Source organism: Alternaria ventricosa, assembly GCF_023758065.1.
Source record: "Alternaria ventricosa strain BMP 2768 chromosome Unknown scaffold_27, whole genome shotgun sequence".
NCBI classification, from domain to species: Eukaryota; Fungi; Ascomycota; class Dothideomycetes; order Pleosporales; family Pleosporaceae; genus Alternaria; species Alternaria ventricosa.
In genome coordinates this window covers 296,565-315,496 of record NW_026055707.1, presented here as the reverse complement: position 1 = coordinate 315,496, position 18,932 = coordinate 296,565, and the positions used below count along the sequence as shown (strand labels likewise).

At 54.5% G+C, this 18,932-nt stretch overlaps 6 protein-coding genes across 6 annotated transcripts; 2 read left to right on the top strand and 4 right to left on the bottom strand.

Annotated features, from left to right (window-relative positions):
* Positions 1–866: 866 nt before the first annotated feature.
* J4E93_010222 (uncharacterized protein) lies at positions 867–2,273 on the top strand (the record flags this gene model as incomplete). Its single annotated transcript, XM_049348107.1, has 1 exon — positions 867–2,273. One exon carries the CDS (start codon positions 867–869, stop codon positions 2,271–2,273), a length of 1,407 nt encoding a protein of 468 aa, XP_049194840.1.
* A 451-nt stretch (positions 2,274–2,724) lies between these two features.
* Positions 2,725–3,143, bottom strand: J4E93_010221 (uncharacterized protein; the record flags this gene model as incomplete). The annotated part of the gene is made up of 2 exons (XM_049348106.1): positions 2,725–3,085; positions 3,136–3,143. The coding sequence occupies 2 exons, from the start codon at positions 3,141–3,143 to the stop codon at positions 2,725–2,727; spliced, it is 369 nt and encodes a 122-aa protein (XP_049194839.1).
* Positions 3,144–5,907: 2,764 nt separating this feature from the next.
* J4E93_010220 (uncharacterized protein) lies at positions 5,908–8,995 on the bottom strand (the record flags this gene model as incomplete). The annotated part of the gene is made up of 5 exons (XM_049348105.1): positions 5,908–5,991; positions 6,040–7,799; positions 7,915–8,127; positions 8,190–8,520; positions 8,591–8,995. The coding sequence occupies 5 exons, from the start codon at positions 8,993–8,995 to the stop codon at positions 5,908–5,910; spliced, it is 2,793 nt and encodes a 930-aa protein (XP_049194838.1).
* Positions 8,996–10,369: 1,374 nt separating this feature from the next.
* Positions 10,370–12,241, bottom strand: J4E93_010219 (uncharacterized protein; the record flags this gene model as incomplete). The annotated part of the gene is made up of 7 exons (XM_049348104.1): positions 10,370–10,457; positions 10,507–10,581; positions 10,643–10,800; positions 10,851–11,288; positions 11,335–11,844; positions 11,919–11,947; positions 12,013–12,241. 7 exons carry the CDS (start codon positions 12,239–12,241, stop codon positions 10,370–10,372), a joined length of 1,527 nt encoding a protein of 508 aa, XP_049194837.1.
* Positions 12,242–13,451: 1,210 nt separating this feature from the next.
* J4E93_010218 (uncharacterized protein) lies at positions 13,452–14,188 on the top strand (the record flags this gene model as incomplete). The annotated part of the gene is made up of 3 exons (XM_049348103.1): positions 13,452–13,594; positions 13,653–14,072; positions 14,134–14,188. The coding sequence occupies 3 exons, from the start codon at positions 13,452–13,454 to the stop codon at positions 14,186–14,188; spliced, it is 618 nt and encodes a 205-aa protein (XP_049194836.1).
* Positions 14,189–14,397: 209 nt separating this feature from the next.
* Positions 14,398–15,958, bottom strand: J4E93_010217 (uncharacterized protein; the record flags this gene model as incomplete). The annotated part of the gene is made up of 4 exons (XM_049348102.1): positions 14,398–14,615; positions 14,691–14,886; positions 14,954–15,481; positions 15,536–15,958. The coding sequence occupies 4 exons, from the start codon at positions 15,956–15,958 to the stop codon at positions 14,398–14,400; spliced, it is 1,365 nt and encodes a 454-aa protein (XP_049194835.1).
* Between the last annotated feature and the right edge of the window lie 2,974 nt (positions 15,959–18,932).

Genomic DNA, 18,932 nt, shown 5'->3' with positions numbered 1-18,932 from the left:
GAAATTCCGGTTTCTTAGTGCGAACATTACCGTAAAGTTTGACATAGGTACGCTAACGACGTCTAGGTCACTCTAGGTATGAAACTACGATCGGGCTTACGGTGAACTCTCGACATACACGATGCAGGCTCATGTCCTATTATCAACAAAACATTTCTGTTATACAGCGATGAATTGAGAGCCCTCGACGCGAACAAAAAGCAATGATGACGACCGCGATGCGCGATGGGAAGGTTAGACGTAGCTTGCAGCGGGCCGTTCGCCTCGACCCGCATCCTTGGCTATATGTCTCGACACCACGACCCAGGCTCGTCCAGAACACGCAGCGCTCGAAACCCGAAGTGCGCCCGTGCACACAAGCGTAGAATATTGCTTCCACTGAAGGGTCATGCCTCAGGCCAAGTGTATTTGGTGGCTGCAGGAAAAGGCCCTTCCCAAGTTGTCTTCGCCCAAGCTGAACTCTGGTGTCTGGTATCAACGGTGAAAGAACCTCTTCGCCAGCACTAGCGCTTCCGCATCTCTACACCGACGTAGCGCCGCTGAAATCGTTCGATATCCGCAGCTTGAACTCCACGCTCGTAACGGCGGCCCACTTAGCTATATATGTGAGACCGTACCCCAGAAAGCGGCAAGATCTATCGGCTGCAGTTGCCCACCTCCAACTCTTGAGCTGTCTTATTTCTTCTTATCATCTCTTGTCTTCCCCTCTATATCATACTCCCACCCTGGCTCATACTCATCCATTGACTCATACTCCTCTCGACATCTCCTCCTCCCTTGGCCCAACCTCTTCTCTTGGCTCAAAATCTTGTCGTGACTACTACTCATCCTTTCTTGACCCTTACTCCTGGTTCACTCAAACGATCATGGAGGACGCTACCTGGAAAGAGACCCGACCAGGTCGTTGGGAGCGCGCGCAAACCTACCTCGAGCGGATCAACATACTCACCCGCAACGTCCCCAACGCCATCGGCCGCGACAACTGGGCCAAGAACGCCGTTGCCAAACTTGAATTCCATCCCGACATCAAAGACCCTGCTGCCTACCTGCGGACGGCCTGGAAACAAGTCCGCTACAACCACCCGGAGATTGCCGCATTCCCATACAACGGTCGATACATTTACCGCGTCGGAGACGAACCCTCCATCGCCTTGTGGGTTTCGGCGACCTTCTCCGTCGCCGAGGGCAAGACTGTGGATGAACTGCTGGGACGGATTCCACGGAACGAACAGATGATGTGCTACTTCCTTCCCGACACATCCGAAGTCATGATTTGGTCGCCGCACTACCGCGTCGACGCCCGCGGCGCAATCTTCTGCCTCAACCACCTCGTCGAGTCTCTGGCCAACATGAACCCTAACCTAGTCTTTGGCGGGTGTGCCAAGAACCTGACGCCGAGCATGGAGTTGACGCTTGGAATCGGGCACGAGAAGACACCAGAGATTGAAGCGCAGGCCGAAAGCCGTCTTGCAGCACTAGAGCCCCACAAGCCAGCCCTGGAGCTGACACCCACGATGAAATCGCAGAGACCGGGGTACACTCAGCGACACTTTGTTAAGCTGTCCAAGCGTGACACCAAGACCGTCATGGACAGTTGCGAGACGCGCGCTCTGGCCATCGACGTCGCTCTACACGCCGCCCTAATCAGTTCCGTTGCCAAACTCGCACAAACAAAAGAAGCGCGAAGCTTCATGGCCTCGTTCCACTCCAACCTGCGCACTCTGATCCCAGAAGGCGCGGCTCCGGAGAACTCTCCCACAAGCTACACCAGCGTCATCACCACAGAAGTCATTGTCTCCCCGGAAACAGACTTCGACTCTTACTACTCGCAACTCGCACCCGTCTATGCCGCCGGGTACGCGCCGTACCTCCCGTCGTCGCCGTTCTTCCACCAGCGCCTCGAAGAGACGCTGTATGTCAAGAAGTGCGAGGCGGACGGATCACCGCAGCCGCGCTTTGCTTTCCTGGGTGAAGTCGACGAGCAGGTCAGCAAGAACATCGGCGACGGCCTTGTCAAAGTCAGGGACTTCTGGTTGGGCGCTGAGACCCTGACGATGCGCATGATGGTGCATACTTGGATCTGGGAGGGCCAACTCGTCCTCAGCGTGTGCTTCAACGAGAGCTATTGGGATAAGGAGCAGGCGGCGAGTCTGCTCGGTGGCATGGAGGATGCGCTGATGGGCGTTGCGCTGATGAAGTCATCGAGGGTTGATAGTGCGTCGGGTTCGAAAACTTCGTTGGTGGATGTCAAGTTGGCGGAACTGACGATATAGACTACTTTGACCGCGTGTCTAGGGTTCGATAATCTCTATTTACAGTGCACGATACCATGAATAAGAATGTTTTCTCCTGTTAACTCACGCAAATGCATGTGATAGCGATCGCCTTGAACGTAGCCTCTATGGTAATGAAGTTTGCTCTGGTCCGCGCCGATGTCCGCGAACAAGTCCTCCAGGTGTAGTGCGGCGACACTCACTCCTTCCGGCCCGTGAACATTGCTAGTCATGTCCCCATCTGAATATGAGTTTTGTCGCTCCCTGCCTAAGGCGTACAACTACAAAGCCACTATCTAGGCGTACACGTGAATTCGGTCGTGTGCAGCGGAGCAACGGCTAATGTGTTCAAAGCCTACCGAGAGCACTTGACTTTGTCTGGGGTTCAGCCCACTTTCTGCGTGATGCCTCGTCATACATGTTGTAATATATGCTGGATGTACTACCTAGCCTACGAGGTTGTGCTGAAGTCCGCTGTGGCCGACAACATCCCGCGGATGCCGCCATCACCATATTTCCTAAGACCAATTTCAAGGCTCTGGAGACTCTTCTTGATAGCGTCTTTCCCTTGAGATTCCATGAAATCCACGCAGGCGATCGGGTACTCGTGAGTCATCTTGAGGGTGAAATGTGGTTTCAACTTCCACGAGTCCATGATTCCGTCGTCCTTGTTTTCCTCGTCGTTGATCTTGATGTCGCTTCGACATAGACCAGCGTACCTTTTGGCGTCTTTCCAATTAGTTATCCTACTCTCAATCCCATTCTTGTCAAACCACAGCTCCATCTGCTTGGAGTAGGGAAGCACCCCAAAGCTGTGAGTATGGAGTGACAGGGAAATATCGTTTTTCGACACACGCCGTACTACAACATGTATGTTCTCTTGGTCAGGTATCTCTTCACCGATTCTCCGCGGTACTCCAACATTTGTGCTCGGACAGAGCAGTATATCGCGAGATGTACAGTTCTCGATTGTAGCACGCCAATCGGCGCAACCGCCCCGCGGGCAACATCTTTTCCGCAAATCCAGTCCGCGGGCATAGATCTTTCGCACATTCAGTCCGCGAGCACAAGTCGTGGCGCGCATAGGAATCGACACTTGGAATCCGTTGCTAAACTTGAAAGCTTCCTCAACACTCTTGCGCGTGATTCCGAGCGCATGCCACAACAACGTCAAAAGATAAGGACAGGCCCACGCTGAAAAACGGGTGGCCGACCTGAAGAATAAGCCGAAGGTGCTCTCGCTATAATCGACTGTAAAGCTCTCCTGCCCTGTCACAGATAGTAGACTGTAGATGCAATCTCGAGGATCGCGGCATTCCAGCGTGCGACCAAGCTGGTAAAAGATGAACCAGAAGGGTATTGCTGAACCGTGGCGGAAGGAGGTCGCTAGCAGTAAGAACTCGATCCTCCTCACCCGTGGATCATCCTGACAGTGATGTAATAGCTCTTCCAAAGCGCGCGTTTTTGCCACGCTACAAAGGAAGATCCGTTGCGGACTCCGTACCGATAATAGCTCCTGAACAGTCCAGGCGCGGTTCCAGTAAGGGTGATTTGCCAAATCAGTCGTACAGATATCGAAGAGATCATTCCTGTGCTTGAAGCACCCGTTGTTGGAGCCAACAGCTGATGCCGTGTCCAGCGCAACCCATACGTCACCATATCTTCTCAAACCAGTCGGCCCAACACCTAGGAGACCTTTCCTCTTCACATAGCGAGTCTTCTCCGAGACGGCAATTGCACGCTCTATCTGCCAAAAAAGGTCTCGGATACGATTCTCTTTGCCATCACCGAGCCACACGAGAACCTCTTTGGCGTTCTTGTAGATATCTCCCATCCGCTGTACCTGCAGACTCTTCTCGACATCATCGCTTTGATTGATACAAAGCGCGTCGATCCAAAAGTACTCACCGAAACTGCCATGGCTCGCAAGTTCCAGGAAGTCATAAAGATTTTTTCCGACTTGCACCTCTTGATTAATTATCCTAGTTGGATAGGGCCCCTCTTGGTAATTTACCCAGATTGGGTAGGTTTTAGATTGGTCTCCCCACGTGTACGAAAGGCATCTGTATTCTGTATCTCCTGTGTCTTCCCACATCTGAACCTCGATCTGACTATGGGCGTCCATCGCTATTACTCTAAGCAAGCGCACTGAATTTGGATTGACCAATGGTTCATACACGAATTGGGTTTGACCAGTTGGATACATCGCTTCGCTGTCGGTTGTTGTAATCTGAAGGAGAGCAGTGACGGTCTAGCGAGTCGGTATTGAGCTTAGGCTCAGAAGTTGGAAATGAGCTGATGAAGGCGTGGGAGAGTAGGTGCTCTACCACAGTACGGTCTCGAATCCGATTTCCCACTAGACTCAATTAGAGGATAGGACCTAGGTACTATCTCTTGTTTGTTGATCTCCAGGAAAAGAGGCCCTTGTCGCAACGTAGCGTTGCCGCAAGACGCGGGAAACGCTGTCTCGTTCTCGACTTTCGCAGGTGCGCTAGAGGCGGTAACACCCAGGCTGATCATTGGGGGTGCGTTTTGGCATGCGGAATGATTGCGACAGCTTCGAGGTAGTTCGTTGAGTGCCGTCTGAAACACCCCCGGAGAACTCGCCCCCAACTGAAAGCTGAGTGTAGCTTCCTATCAAGCTGCTCATGTGGAACGCGCTTTCGCACGCGGGACAATTGCGATACCGTTGACGTGGTTGACTGAGTGCTGTCTGTACACGTGACACACAGGCTGCAGGAGAGGCTCGCGCGATGCAGAAACAGAAAGACAATCGGAAAGATCACACAGGCGCTGGAAGATATAGCTCAGGGTGAAAGAAAGAGAAAGATCAGACTGTGAAGAGCTGCGGCCGTTGTTGTTGCAGGAGCGATAGGCGTTTAACCGTGCGCTGCTTGCCTGAAGCCAGCCACATATCACGTATGCCGCCTATGATTCGTCCCGAGCCCGGAAGGTCATCACTAATAGCCCGCCCTCCACAGCACCAGCATGGCGCAGTCACTATCAGCCTAATCACGCAAAACATCCAACAATCGATCAAAAAGCGGCTCGTATTGATATAGCCAGTCCCACTTACTCTTACTACTACGCATACCTTTTCCGCCATACCGGCGCCATGCCGTCTCACCACCCCCCGGCCTGCAACAAAGGAAGATGATAACGTAACCGTGTGGTAGTTTGCCCCGCTATATAAAAGTAACGCCAAATAGGGATATGAGGTATCGTGCAACGAAGCCAGAACAAAAAAAGAGATAGATGACGACGATGGCAGATGAATGTGCAATCATAATGTTTGAACAGCAAACAAAAGCAATGTCGTTATAAAAAATGCAGTCCGCTCCGGGATAAAATGGGTATATGTGGTGTAGATAGTTCCGAGATGCGATGTGGTGTAGATGCGACGTGTTGTGGGTGGTGTAGATGATGTGGATGGGGTGTGCTCAGATGCGCACAAAGTTGGTGGTGCTCGCGGCGGCTTGGTAGTTCTGTGTTGGAGGTAGGGAGGGCAACGAGGGCAGGGATAGACGCCCGGCTGTAGTCAAAGACCTGCACTTAGCTTATCTGATCTCAACATGAAAGATGAAGATAAGAAAAGCTGCGCGCTAGGGATGGGTGGGTAAGTAGGAGAGAAGCACTAACGCTCTCGGAACCATCTTGCGATCCTGCTCTTCTCGTCGGCTCTGCCCGCCTCGAGATGGGTGCTGCGCTCGTAGAGTTCCTGGATGATGTCAGTATACTGGAGATGCCAACCGTGGTGAGGACTTACTTCGTCGTCTTTGTTGATCTTGATGTCTAAGATCAGATTCCGAATCTCTTCGCACCGCTGCCAGTTCGGGTACGGGGTACCCTGCGCGCGTTGTACTCCGACGATGACTTCGCCCATGATCTCAAACTTCCGCCAGTTTATCCGCTCCTTGCCGACGACGCCGCCTGGCGGTGGCTCTCGGCTGTCGCGTTTCCCTACGACGCTTTCCAAGACGCTGACGCCTGGGTGTGGAGCAAACGCGGAGTCTGTCTTCTTCTTGTCGCCGACAAAGGTCGAGTTGCCTTCCGAAGCAGATACGAGGTCGCGGCGGTGTAGTGGGATATATGGTATGCGCTCGCCAGAACTGTTCTCCCACGCCAATCGGTATGCGGAGTGCGATTTGGTCTGGCCCATGAGGATGTCGAGCTTCCAGAAGTCTTGGTTGGTGGCCTGAGGGACCAGCTCCCGAGTTGCTACCAGTCGTCCGATGGCGGTGCCGTTGATGCCTGCCATTACGGCACCTAGCATGTTGTAGTTGTTGAGTTTCCGAAGTTGTCGTGCGATCTTCATCCACTTCTCCATCATGAGCGCCCTATGCTTGGGCTTGTCGCGCAGAAGGATATAGTTGGTGACGAGGTAGGCGACGTGGTTGAAGTGCTCGGTCATGCGTGTTACGTTTTCGAGGTTCTTGCATCGCTTCTTCTCTTCGGCATTCAAGCTGACGTGACGTACAAGATCGCGTGGACGTACAGAAGAGAACATGATCCAGTCTATCCGGGTTAGTTCCTTTGCGATGGCTTCGTCCGATTCGCCCATAAGCTGGTGCCACTGGATCTTGGACATGGGCTTGATTGGGTTGGGTTCCAGTTGTCGGGCGAGTCGCTCGTTCTTCTCGACTTGGGTAAGCAGGATCTGCGATGAGCCCATGGAGCCGTTGGTGGATGAAGCGCCACCGGTTACGCTACTGCGGGCAACCGAATTGCGTGCCGAACTGCTCATGGACATGTGGCCGAGTGCTCTTGAGAACTCGTCCTCATCGGAGTCTTCGTCCAGGACGTTGTTGTGGAATGTCGGTATGTTCTCGTTCTGGGCTCGTTGGCGGTCGCTGCATGCCCAGTCGGTGTCGTCGTCCTCGGTGACCATTTCAAGATCGCGAATAATCTCCGTTGCGGCGACGGAGAACTCCCGGTTCAAGGCCAACGACGATGCAAACCTTCGAATGAGTCGGCGTGTGGTTGGGTAGGCGAAGTCACCGGGGTAGTAGGCCACCCAATGTTGCAATATTGACAGGTAACGGAGCTGGGCAATGATGCGGATCATGGGCAGTTCCTTTTCCTTGTTCTGCGACTCGAAACGCTTGATGATGGCCTCTAGTAGCTGGCCCGGGGTTGCGAATCTCCGATACAGGGCCAGGAACACGGAGACGAACTTGGAGTCGTTCTTGGACATGGGCTGGGCGAGCAGTCGGTCGACCAGCTGCTCGAAGGTGTAGCCATTCTCATCCGACGGCTTCACCGACATGATGCTTTGGCCGGCGTCCGAGTCGTTGTCATCAGACTCCTGGGAATCATAGCCGGGGGACTCTTCAGCGTTGAAAAAAGTTTTGTTGGTGTCGCTGGGCTTATAACGGTGGCCCTTGACCTCGCTTGAACCCCGTTGAAACCTCATGGAGATCTCCGAGCTAGCCCGCTCGTGCTTGCGGCTCCAAAGGTCCTTTTGAGTGATTGATTTTACGGCGGAAGAGTTGGCCCGGCGCCGCGCCATGGAAGCCTGGGACCTGGCTGCAGGGGGTCAATGACTTGCACCCTGGAATGGGCATTGGGGGGCATTGGGGGCAGTGAGGGAGCATTGGGTATGGGCAATTGGGCGTGTAACAAAAGGAAATGAGCCACTTACGGCGCTTGGCGGCTATGGCCGCGCGAGTGATGACGGACAGGCATCCTCGGTGCGTCTCCGGGGACGACTCGGAGGTCTGAAACACGCTCACGTCTCCAATGAAGGACTTTGCTTTCTGCTCCACAACGGCCGGATCGACCTCGCGGTGGGCGGGGTGCTGATCGCACTTGCAGGCGACGAGGATAAAGGGCAAGTGAGCCTTGGACAGTGTGCCTGGACTCAGTCAGCATGTCGCGTACGAGGCGCGTCGGCTGACGCGATGGCGGGGTACGCACTCAGCATCTCCGGGACCTTGCCCAGGCTCTCGTGGTTTGTGACGTCGTAGAGCGTGACGGCGGCATCCATGCGCGGCGTCGCAAAGTCGTGTATCGTTTCGGGCCACTTGATGATGCTGCGGTCGCCGACGTGCACGTCGTTGAAGGTCATCTCGAGGAAGCGCACGACGTAGGGTGTGCCGTCGATGGTCATACGGCGCGAGCACGAAGTCGTCGTGGCCGTGTCGGGCAGCCCCAGGGCGCGGCGGATGAAGGTGCTCTTGCCCGAAGTCCGCGCGCCGATGACGGCGATATTGAGGTCCTGCATGGTTGATGCCGAGTCGCTGGTGGACTACATATGTAAGTTACTGCGGTATTGCCAACACATCATCCTCCTCGTGTCAAGGTACTCATCTACTCACGCTCGAAGGCTCCGAGGCGGCATCCAGAGCCTGGCGGTCCTTGTGGTGGGTGGGCGAGAGGGGCCCCTCGGTGTCGGACGACGACTCGGCGCTGCTGTCGCCCTCCTCGTGCTGGGTGGAGAGAGTGGTGGCCTGGGGGAAGTGGTAGCGCTGGAAGAAGGCATCGTCGGCAATCTCATCCGCCTCGCTGGCCTCGTCGGTGCGGTCGAGCTCGCTGCCACCGTCGGTGTCGCTCTTGGGCACGTTGGGAGCGGAATATGCGCGCGTCTTGATGCCGGGCCGCTGGGCTGAGGTGCCCGCGCTGCTCTCTCTGCGCGGCGGCTGGGCGGCCTGTGCCATCTTGCCCTTGTCTGTCGGCTTCGAGGGCGGCGCGTGGACGGCCCTGCTGCCTCCCGTGGCGGGCATGGTGAGGGCGTGAGGGCGCTCACAGCGAGGGCGGGCCCAGGTCAAGGCGTGTGCGACGGCTGGCGGACCCCCGGCGCAATGGGGACATTGGGGGAGGGTGGACGGAGGGGGGATTGAAGGCGCTGGCGACAAGCAACGGGCGGGCTGGGGCTCAGCGGTGGGCGGTCGTGATGCTATGTCGTATGTACGGTATGCAGTATTTCAGCGGGGAGAAGTCGAGTTCATGGCAGCCAACGGGGTCTAGCTCGCCTGCACCAGACGATGCGCCCGCGTCGCTAACCAGCTAGCCTGCATCCCACTCTCTCCACACGACGCCTGAGACGCCTGAATCGCTGCTTCCAAACCCCTTGGCTGATCGCATGCCCTTTCAGATGTCCACCCTCAGTTGTCCCCTCGCAACCATCCACGACCTGGCTAGCTGCCCGGCCTCTGCGGCCCGCCTGTCACCCTTCATCTCGTCTCGCTCCGCCGCACATGCTTGGACACCTGCCCGCCAATCATCGGCCCTTCTGCCAACCCGTTTGCCCTTCCGATTGGCAGATATCGCCAACCTTATCGGCTTCTGACATTGCCTGCCTTTCGTACAAGCTCCAACTCTGACTCCATCGGCTCCAAATCTTCCGCCGCCCTTAGCTCCTGCTCTCCAAACTCTCATCGCTGCTGCTGATCGACATGATCGCCAGCTACCTTCGTGTTCTGCTGTCCGCTCCTCCACATCCCCTTCAAGCACGAACAAAAGTCATATCACTAAATTACCTGGTGCTTAAGATATTGCTAACCTTCGCCCTTATACTAATCCAGACTGCAGCGCGTCTATTCAATTTCTTCCTTGCTCAAACGGGGCGGGGTCTTCACTTCTCCCCCCAGCTCAGCGCTGTGGTTGGACGAGGCGGCGAACCACAGTGCTCCGCGCTTGTACCAAACGCGCATGTAGCTGACGCCGCAATAGAACCCGCAGCTAATGCAATGTCGTGCACCCAGAGCCCTCGTCACATCCTCCAACACCCTGTCGATGCAACCCTTCACCACTTTGGAACCGCCTGCAGAAACATGCCTCTCAGCAATACATCACATGCGCCCATTAGAGGCACAGCGACAAGTCACAATGCCCTTTTCAGCTTGACAAACTTCTTTCAGAAAGCCCTGTCCCCCTTTGCACCTCGGCACCCACTAGCTCATACTATATTGATCTGCGCCCAGGTGCCATATCTCCGACTGATCGGCGCTCAATTACACGTGTGCAAGTCCAGACGGCGGATGGCTTGACTCTGCCTAGCAGCACGATCAACGGTCGGCTGATCCCTTTGTCGTCTTCGCACAATCTATGAAATGACTCGTCGACCCCAACAGCTCCCATGTCCGACACAACACTTATCACGCACTTACAGGTCGCATATGTGCCTGCAAATGGTCTTCATGGAAGAAGGGCAAAAACACATCCCGCCACACCAGCTGGTCAGGCCTGATCGTCATTAGTACAGCATACGACCAAGAAGCTTCAATTGACTTACAGTTTCCCCTTGGGCTCCAGGTCAAATTTGCGGAAGACATGGCCGAAGCCGAGGCGCAACTCCGCCCAAGCCAGACTGCGAAAAGTTACCACGTTAGCTTCGGATCTCGTCTGAAGTTACCGAGGATCAGACTCACTTGATTCCCAGGCACATACGTGGGCCGCGCGAGAAGGCGACGAGCCACTTGTCCAAGTCCGCAGAGTCATCGAGCCAGCGCTCGGGAACAAACTCATCTGGCTTTGGGAAAATGTCGGCGTTGAAGTGGACGAATGTGCTCCCACACGATACAATGGTCTAGCACGCAATCAGCACGCGTCTTTGCGCAGAACAAAATGCAGACATACCTGCGGCGGCACTTCTACTCCCGCTATCGTTGCACCGGCTGCGGGAACGATGCGCAAAAGGCCCGCGGTAACTCCCGATGAGAGCCTGAGCGACTCCTTGATGACCGCCGTCAGATACGGTACCCTTTCGAGATCGCGGACCGTAGGCTCGTTTCCGATGAGAGATGGCCATGCCGCGGATAGTTCCGACTTGAGCTTTTGCATCTTGTCAGGATGCTTGAGCAGGTGAAAAGCGCCGACCATAAGGGTATTGCCGACGGTGTCTGTGCCACCAAACATGAGCGCTTGGGCCTCTTCATACAGGCTCTCAGCCGATGGAATCTGCTTGTCGCGATGCGCTTCCGGGTCCATTAGCCGATGGTAGATGGTCATGTTGTGAGGGAGAAGTTTGAGCTTCTCTGGGTCGTCAGTGAGTTCGTTGATCTGCTGCGAGAGTAACTTCAACATGTTAGTAGGCCGCTGCCCCAGCGAGCAAAGAACATACCTGGTTAAGATCGATCATGCCCGCTGTCAACGGGCTAAGCTTCTTGGACAGATTAGGCGGACATTTCAGTATAAAGTTCTTGAACAAATCAGAATACTTGAAGTACATAGCAACAGGGGTCGCCGCATCAAGAGCCACGACAATTGGCGCCTTGAAGTCAGGCTCATCCACCGCATGGATGGATTTGCCAAAGCAAAAGGTCGTAATGACATCTATACTCATGCAGCGGAATGCGTAAAACAGATCAACACTTGCGGAAGCCTTGCTCTGCCGCTCAAAGGCTGCACAGAGAGCCTTGGTCTTTTCAATTAACAGACCCTCGGAGCTCTCAATGGCAGCCGGCGAGAAGGAGCGATTGAGCACATCCTTGCGGTTCTTGGCCTCGGCATACGTGAGATAGCCGAAGCTAGATCTGTCCTCGTTAAAGCTCTTGTAGAGCGTCGCTTCCTTGTCCCAGCGATTCTTGTTGTTGTAGATGTCGTGGTAGGCTTGGGGGTTGGCAAAGTGGAGCTAGGCCATGATGGTCAGCGACACGTGGTGGCACCAGAGTGGGGTTCACTGCATTCTCGCGATGCTTCACACACCTCGTTGGGTCCAATACGAACAACGTCGCCTATCGTCGCGCACCACACGGGTCAGCGTTGCACATTTGTGTACTGCGTGCCAGGTCCTTCGTACCGTATTGCGCATGCAGTTCGACCAGGAAGTGGCAAAAGGACCGGTTTGCGATGCACTCAATATACGCTTTCCAGTATGTCGTAGCGCCGGCGAGAGGCGGTCCCGGAAACTTGGCCAGCGGATGGAAGTAGACGTTGTAGGTCACTGCGTACAGCACGTAGGCCAGCAGGGCTGTCAGTCCCGCGGACAGCAGTACTGCTGCGCTGGGTAAGGACTCGAAGATCGGCATTGATTGGTGGGACAGTTCGCCGGACGCCGTGAGGATAGTAGGATGAAGAAGACGACCTCAATAGTCGCGCGCAGTTCTCGCAGACGAGTCGACGACGGTATCTGCCATCCCCACTTCATTAAGGACAACTCTCTAGATTGCAAGCGACCGTGGCCAACCGGAGCACCTGGCTGATAGCGCTGGTGTCTGGCCGGTCGACTGTCTGCATGCGTGCATGTCGCCGGCGTAGAGCCGCGGTCACACGGCTGTCGGGAGCGAAGGCAGTAGTTCGAGCTGCTGGCCTGAACGTTGCAATCGGTACAAAAGGTCACGCTAAGTGGTGGCAGGGCGACCCTCTCGTTCGCACTGTTCCGATACCTGCAAACCCCTCGCTGCGACAATCTCTCATCTTGCGCCTCATAAAACATGGCCGACATTGGAGCCCAGATCGCTCATGTAAGCCGTCTCCCCATGCGAACGATTGTCGCGTTGCTAACACCAGCGTCCAGGACTCGGACGAAACCGACTCGGCATTTGGCGACGATTCGGCATCGTAAGTTTCCCAGGATGACGAAGCCGCCAACCAGCCGCCTTCTGACACGGACCGAAGCGAGACCACGTCTCTGAAATCGGCCGTATACAACTACAAGTACCGCAACGGCCGGCGATACCATGCATACAAGGAAGGATCATACTGTGGGCTGCCCGCTCGTTCCATGCCAATGCTGTTCCTAAGTGAGCACAGGGGGGCCGAATGATGAGACTTCGGCAGACCAGCTCGATATCGTGTATGGCATGCGACCCATTTGGCGAAGGACTCGTGTTGACTGGATTGGGTAGCCACCATATCTGCCTCCTCTTACTCGATGGCGAGCTGTTCCTGGCACCCATAACAAAACAGCCCATGGTACGTTTGGAGCCAGACAAGACACCATGGCTGTTGGCTTCGGGCTGACAATCGGGTACTCTAGCACGTCTTGGATCTGGGGACTGGCACCGGTATGCAAGGAACACCCTGATCGACGAACGCATAAGCTGACCAGTCAGGAATCTGGGCTATGTCAGTCTCACGTTCTCGCATGTCGACCGACAGACTGACGCGAAACCAACAGCGACTTTGCGGATAGATACCCATCGGCCGAGGTGCGTACAGATATGCGACGAAGAGTCCGTGACACCATTCTAACAAGTCCAGGTACTCGGAACGGACCTCAGTCCCACCCAACCCTCCATGGTCCCGCCAAACGTCCGCTTCGAAATCGACGACTTCACCGAGCCATGGCTGTACAAGAAAGACCACTTCGACTTCATCCACATCCGATCCCTCTTCGGCTGCGTAGCCGACTGGCCCGCCTTCTACAAAGAGTGCTATGAGTACGTCCACACCACCCCACACCTCATCAACAGCACCCATACTAACCCCGCCCCCAAGCCACCTCCAACCCGGCGGCTACATCGAACAACTCGAATTCTCCGTCGTCCCCAAATCCGACGACGGCACCGTAACCCCCGGCTCCATCTACGACCGCTGGGGCAAGCTCTCCCTCGAACTCGGCGACCGCTTCGGAAAGTCGCTGCGCACAGCCGACGAACAGCGCGCGGGCATAGAAGCCGCTGGCTTTATAAACGTCGTCGAGCATCGCTGGAAGTTGCCTGTGGGTGGCTGGCCGGCGGATAAGCGGTTCAAGGAGCTCGGGCAGTATAACAGGATTAATTGGGAGCAGGGTATTGAGGGGTGGAGTTTGTATCTGCTTACCACGATTATGGGGTGGACGAAGCAGGAGGTCGAGGTTTATCTTGCGCATATGAGGACGGCGTTGAGGACGAGGGGGATTCATGCGTATCAGGAAGTGTAAGTTGATGGTCGTTGAGGAGCTGGTAATGTTCTTGGTTTGTGCTGACGTGTTGTTTAGGTCGCTGGTATACGGACAGAAGCCACCGCGGCCAAGGAAGGATGATGATGAATGAGACGGCATGATCAAAAGTAACTGAAGAAATCGAAACGCAATTATATTGTCGCGCATGCTTCCCACTTCCGTATGATCTAATGAGCCTGTCTCAACTCCGATGCCTTCACGACAACGTCGCAACCCTTCATTCGTGGAACGATGCGCGCAGATGGAGACGATGTAGCACATGCATGCATATTGAAAGTCCAACCAAACATATTCTCTACACTACAGTCGCGCATTCCCAGCAATCTGAACCCCATTCGACAACCGCAGCCCAAACGGCAATCCCCTAACATATCTGTCCGTGTACGGCACACCCTCCATCTCCGCAAACGCCTGGTCAATATCCTTGTACATATCATATGCGTTCATCTCCTCGATCGTCAACTTCTTCGCCTCGTCTTCAACCTTGTAGTTCGCCATTGATGTGTTGCTTGAGAAGCCTACAAATGCCTTCCGTTAGTATTCGTTCTCCGAAAATGGGATGCTGATGCTGATGCTGATGGTGAGATACATACCAATGCGTTCGTTGATATTAGACGCCGCTTTCGCAGCAGAAGCCTGGACTTTTGTCGCGCGAGGCAGTCGCACTTTCTCGTAGACGGCAAGTGATTCTTGCACATCGCCTCTGAAGTAGTCTTTGCTGAAGAGGATGCCCAGGGCGGCTGCGTCTTCAATTGCCATGCACGCGCCTTGGCTTTGGTGGGGCATCATCTGGTCAAACGAATGTCAGTCTCAATATACTTCGAAATGGCATCGTGTAGGAATGGTAATGTCTTACCGGATGTGCAGCATCCCCAATCAACGCAATACACCCCTTAACAACATACGGATACGGCTGATGAACCCAAAGCCGCCACGGCCTCACTTCAATCCCAATAGCAAGGTGAGCCTTGACCTTCTCATCAAGCTCAGGATACGGCGCAAGCAGTTCCTCCACAGGCAAATCGGCACCACCCCACGTCTGATTCGCATAGTCGCCTTTCTCGCGGGGGAAGAAGCAGTAGTAGGAGAGGAGTTCGCCGCCGTTACAAGGCGAGAGGACGATCTTGTCCCACTTGCCTTCTTGGCCGCCCCAGTATTCTAGGGCGCTGTTGAGGGAGTAGTCCTCGAGGCCGAGGCGCTGGATGTCTTTTCGGAGCACGTTCGCGTGCAGGCAGCTGGATTCTGCGGGGCGCTTTTCGGGGTTTAGGCCGATTATCTTGCGGGTGGTGGAGCCGATGCCGTCGGCGCCGATGATGAGGTCGTGGTGGAAGGTGGTGTTGTTGGAGAAGGTGATTTGGTTGGTTGCGAGGTCTATACTTTGGCACTGTAACTTCTCATTAGCACAGTATCATGGGAAGATAGCCCATAGAATTCTTACCGCATGGTTCACCAACAACTCCACCGGCGTCCCCTCCCCCTCCTCTTGCAGCGCACACTCCATAAGCATCTTATGCATATACTGCCGATGAAACATATTATACACATAACCCCACCGCTCCTCGTAGTCATCAAGATCGTACACGCTAACCGGCTCGCCCGTCGTCCAGTCCCGGTTTATGAGCTTCTTCAAAACAACAGGGTCGCCTTTCTCGACGTCGACACCCCATTCGTGGAGCCACCGGGTGCCGTTGGCGGCGCAGGAGACGGATGCGCCTGCTTCGCCGGCGAAGTCGTTGCGCTCGTAAATTGTGACGGTGTGGCCGGCGCGACGGAGTGCGATGGCTGAGGAGAGGCCGCCGATGCCTCCGCCGATTATGCCTACGCTTAGGGGTTTCCAGCTGTTGGGTGCTGTTGAGCCCATGGTTGTGAGGTTCACGTCGGTGTTGTAAAGGGATGAATCGCTGAGAGACTGGGTATAGTATGGACAACGGAAGGTAGTGTTAAGAAGGCTGAATGATGAGTATGAGGATCATGAGATTGGATCATCTCGTTCTAATATACCGTATGGAATGCCATGTTCAGCTCATCTTTACGGCATCCCGATCCGGCTCGAGCCAAACGGCTGATGCGAGCCTTGCAAAATCGGAACTGTCTTATCTGTAGATGGCTGTGTGGAATTAGCAAGCACCAATATCTTGCAGAGTTACCACAGACTCCGGTGATAAGACCTGCTGTTCATGACCAAAGTTGGAAGTTGGCGAAGTTGCGTAGCCGGAGGATGTCTGTGTAACGTCAATAGACGATACGTAGCCGACACGGAAGATCCGACGGAAGTCTCATCGGATCGCTTCAGGGCTCTCTTGCGCAGTTGTACTAGTGGCTGAGGGATTGTGATCCTTCCGCGTCAAGACTTGCTGTTTACTGTACCTGGGTACCTGGGTACTTTGGGTATGCTTCGACTTCTCGAACAAACGTATTCTCCTACACCCTCTTTTTCACAAGCATCGATTCCTGAACCTGCTGGACTTGTGGCGATCGACCTTTTAATACATATACTTCTTTTTTGCTCCGCAAAGCCATCTTTGGAAAGGTCATCGCACTACGCTGGCTTCCGCATCCACCAAGCCGTACGCTGATTGATCATTAAGACTTCCTCGGTGGCAGGATTTTGGAAGGCACGCGAATACTGCTGTCGCCTTCCGTGCAGTCGTCGCATTACCGCTGCTTCGTCAGTGCAACGGGTGGTCTTGCCTGTCGGCACATTTTGCGCTCCGGAACGCTGCTTCCGTCGGATCCTGCGTCTTGACCCACTCAAACCAAATCCTCGAGATAAGAAAGATAACGCCCGGGGAATGAAGGTATGGCGCCCACGGTTGGTAAGTTGGGTAAGCAGTGTACTTTTGAGTCTTTTGAGTGATGTATGATGTTGTCGGACTAGATCTTGTCATTCGGCGAGAATTTTAGCGGCGGTCCTTGTTGTGCACCGGCCGGCCGCCATCGGCTGCTCCCAACGCAAACCCTCTCTGCACACTCGACTTCAACGTTTCAAAGCACACCTCTCGAATGTCTTATTCCGTTCGTAACTCTCTTAACTCCTACGCTATAACCACATGGTATAATAGGGGTTTCCGTCCGGCGGGTATACATTCACGAGGCCCCACGCGCCTACAACAGCGAAGGCCCATATAGGTAGGTGTACATGAGCGCTAAATCGCCTTCAAAGCTAGCTAGCAGATCTATTGTAGTGCTTGTCCATCAGAGCGCAAGCTGATCTTCCTCAGAGAAGGTGATACTTAACAAAAAGGTCCTCGATCGCAGTGTCGCCGAAATGGTTAATACCCTGGCTGCCGACCGCAGCTGCACCTTGCATAAAGGTAGGACTGATGATCTCGACCGCGTTGTCCAGCTCATTGCGCTTGCGCACGACTATGCTACCCGGCAATCCACACACCGTCAAGGTCCGATCATCGACCCTTATTTCATTTGAGCAAGCGAGTACGCAAAACGTCCCGGGTCTGGCAGAGATGCTTACATAGCAAATGCTTCGCTCAAGCTCAGCAATCAGGCTACACAAACAGATCTGTGTCTCCATGAACTTGCGAAACCATTTCGGAACCTTATTGCCATTCATCCAGAGAGTAAGGTTTGCCTCCAGACTGTCTCTTCTCGACCCGGAAAGAATCTTTCCCCAGTTGGTTCGCTCTTTGGGACTTGGCCATGTAGCCGCGGCGCTGATAGGCAAAAGCTCATGAAATGGCTTAGTGTAGAAGATAGCCCAGATCTTGCACCCTATCGCTTGCGCCCAGTCTGCCCATCTAAGCATGCTTCGAAGATTGTCCAAGTGGGCGCGTTTTTCGTCCGTCTCTAGTGCTGTGGCCGTTATGGGGCAGAAAGAAATGCAACCGCAAATGACACCCGTTTCCTTAGCAAGCACCGTCAGGACGCTTTGAGTGGAGTCTAGGGATACACTCTGATGAGCGCGGTGCTTGCTGAGTCTGTCTTCTGACTCTGGCGGATAGCTCACAGCCATTCCGTGAAGATCGGTTCCTGGGAACCCTGGCACTTCCCGCCAAGAGTTGCTATTGAAGGTAGACCAGTCAGGGATCCACGATGGGGTTCCTGGTAGCCGTCGCGCAGCAGCGATATGGAGGAAACGTAGATTGCCAGTCGTATGAATCAGGTGGACAGTGAGCTGACGATACAGCAAAGGAATCTGTCTCTCTTTCGCGACGTCATATTCCGGCTCAGAAAGATCGCTTGCTCCACGCTGGCGTAGAATGGCCCAGATACCGTATGCCATGTCTCTTGGATCAGTAGCTGCTCTCTGGTACAGCGCACCCACCAAGTCGTCTGACGCAGTCTCCTTGATATCGCCTCGATAGCTTTGATACGTGGGGCGCACCGCGAACCAGAAGAACATGAGACAGTACAGTGTTCCAAAACAACCGATGAACATGAAACCATTCTCAGTCTTGCCCCCAAGTTGAAAACGTATTCCCCACCCAGGATAATTTCGAGCGCAGATGGACACAACACCGACCAAGAGAGATATCGTTGTGTATGTTAGCAATAGACCAGTAAATGTACTCAGCAACCATCTTCGCGTCGAAAGGATCTTCTTGACGATGGTCTCATGATCGTGAAGGGTTTGGAGTACGCTACGTTCTGCCGGTCTATTGATCGATTGTAGGTTCCCCCTATCGAAGACGATTGCCTCCCACGCAATAGCGGCCCTCGGAAAGTATCTGAACGTAGTTCTTAGGGAGAGAAGTGTCCACTCGAAGTCAGACCACCGCACGTGTTCAGTTCCACACACAATCACCGGGTGGGAGGCCAGCAGGATCTCTTGATAAGTCCACAGTCGGTTCTTCCACGGCCGGTCGAAAACGTAGACG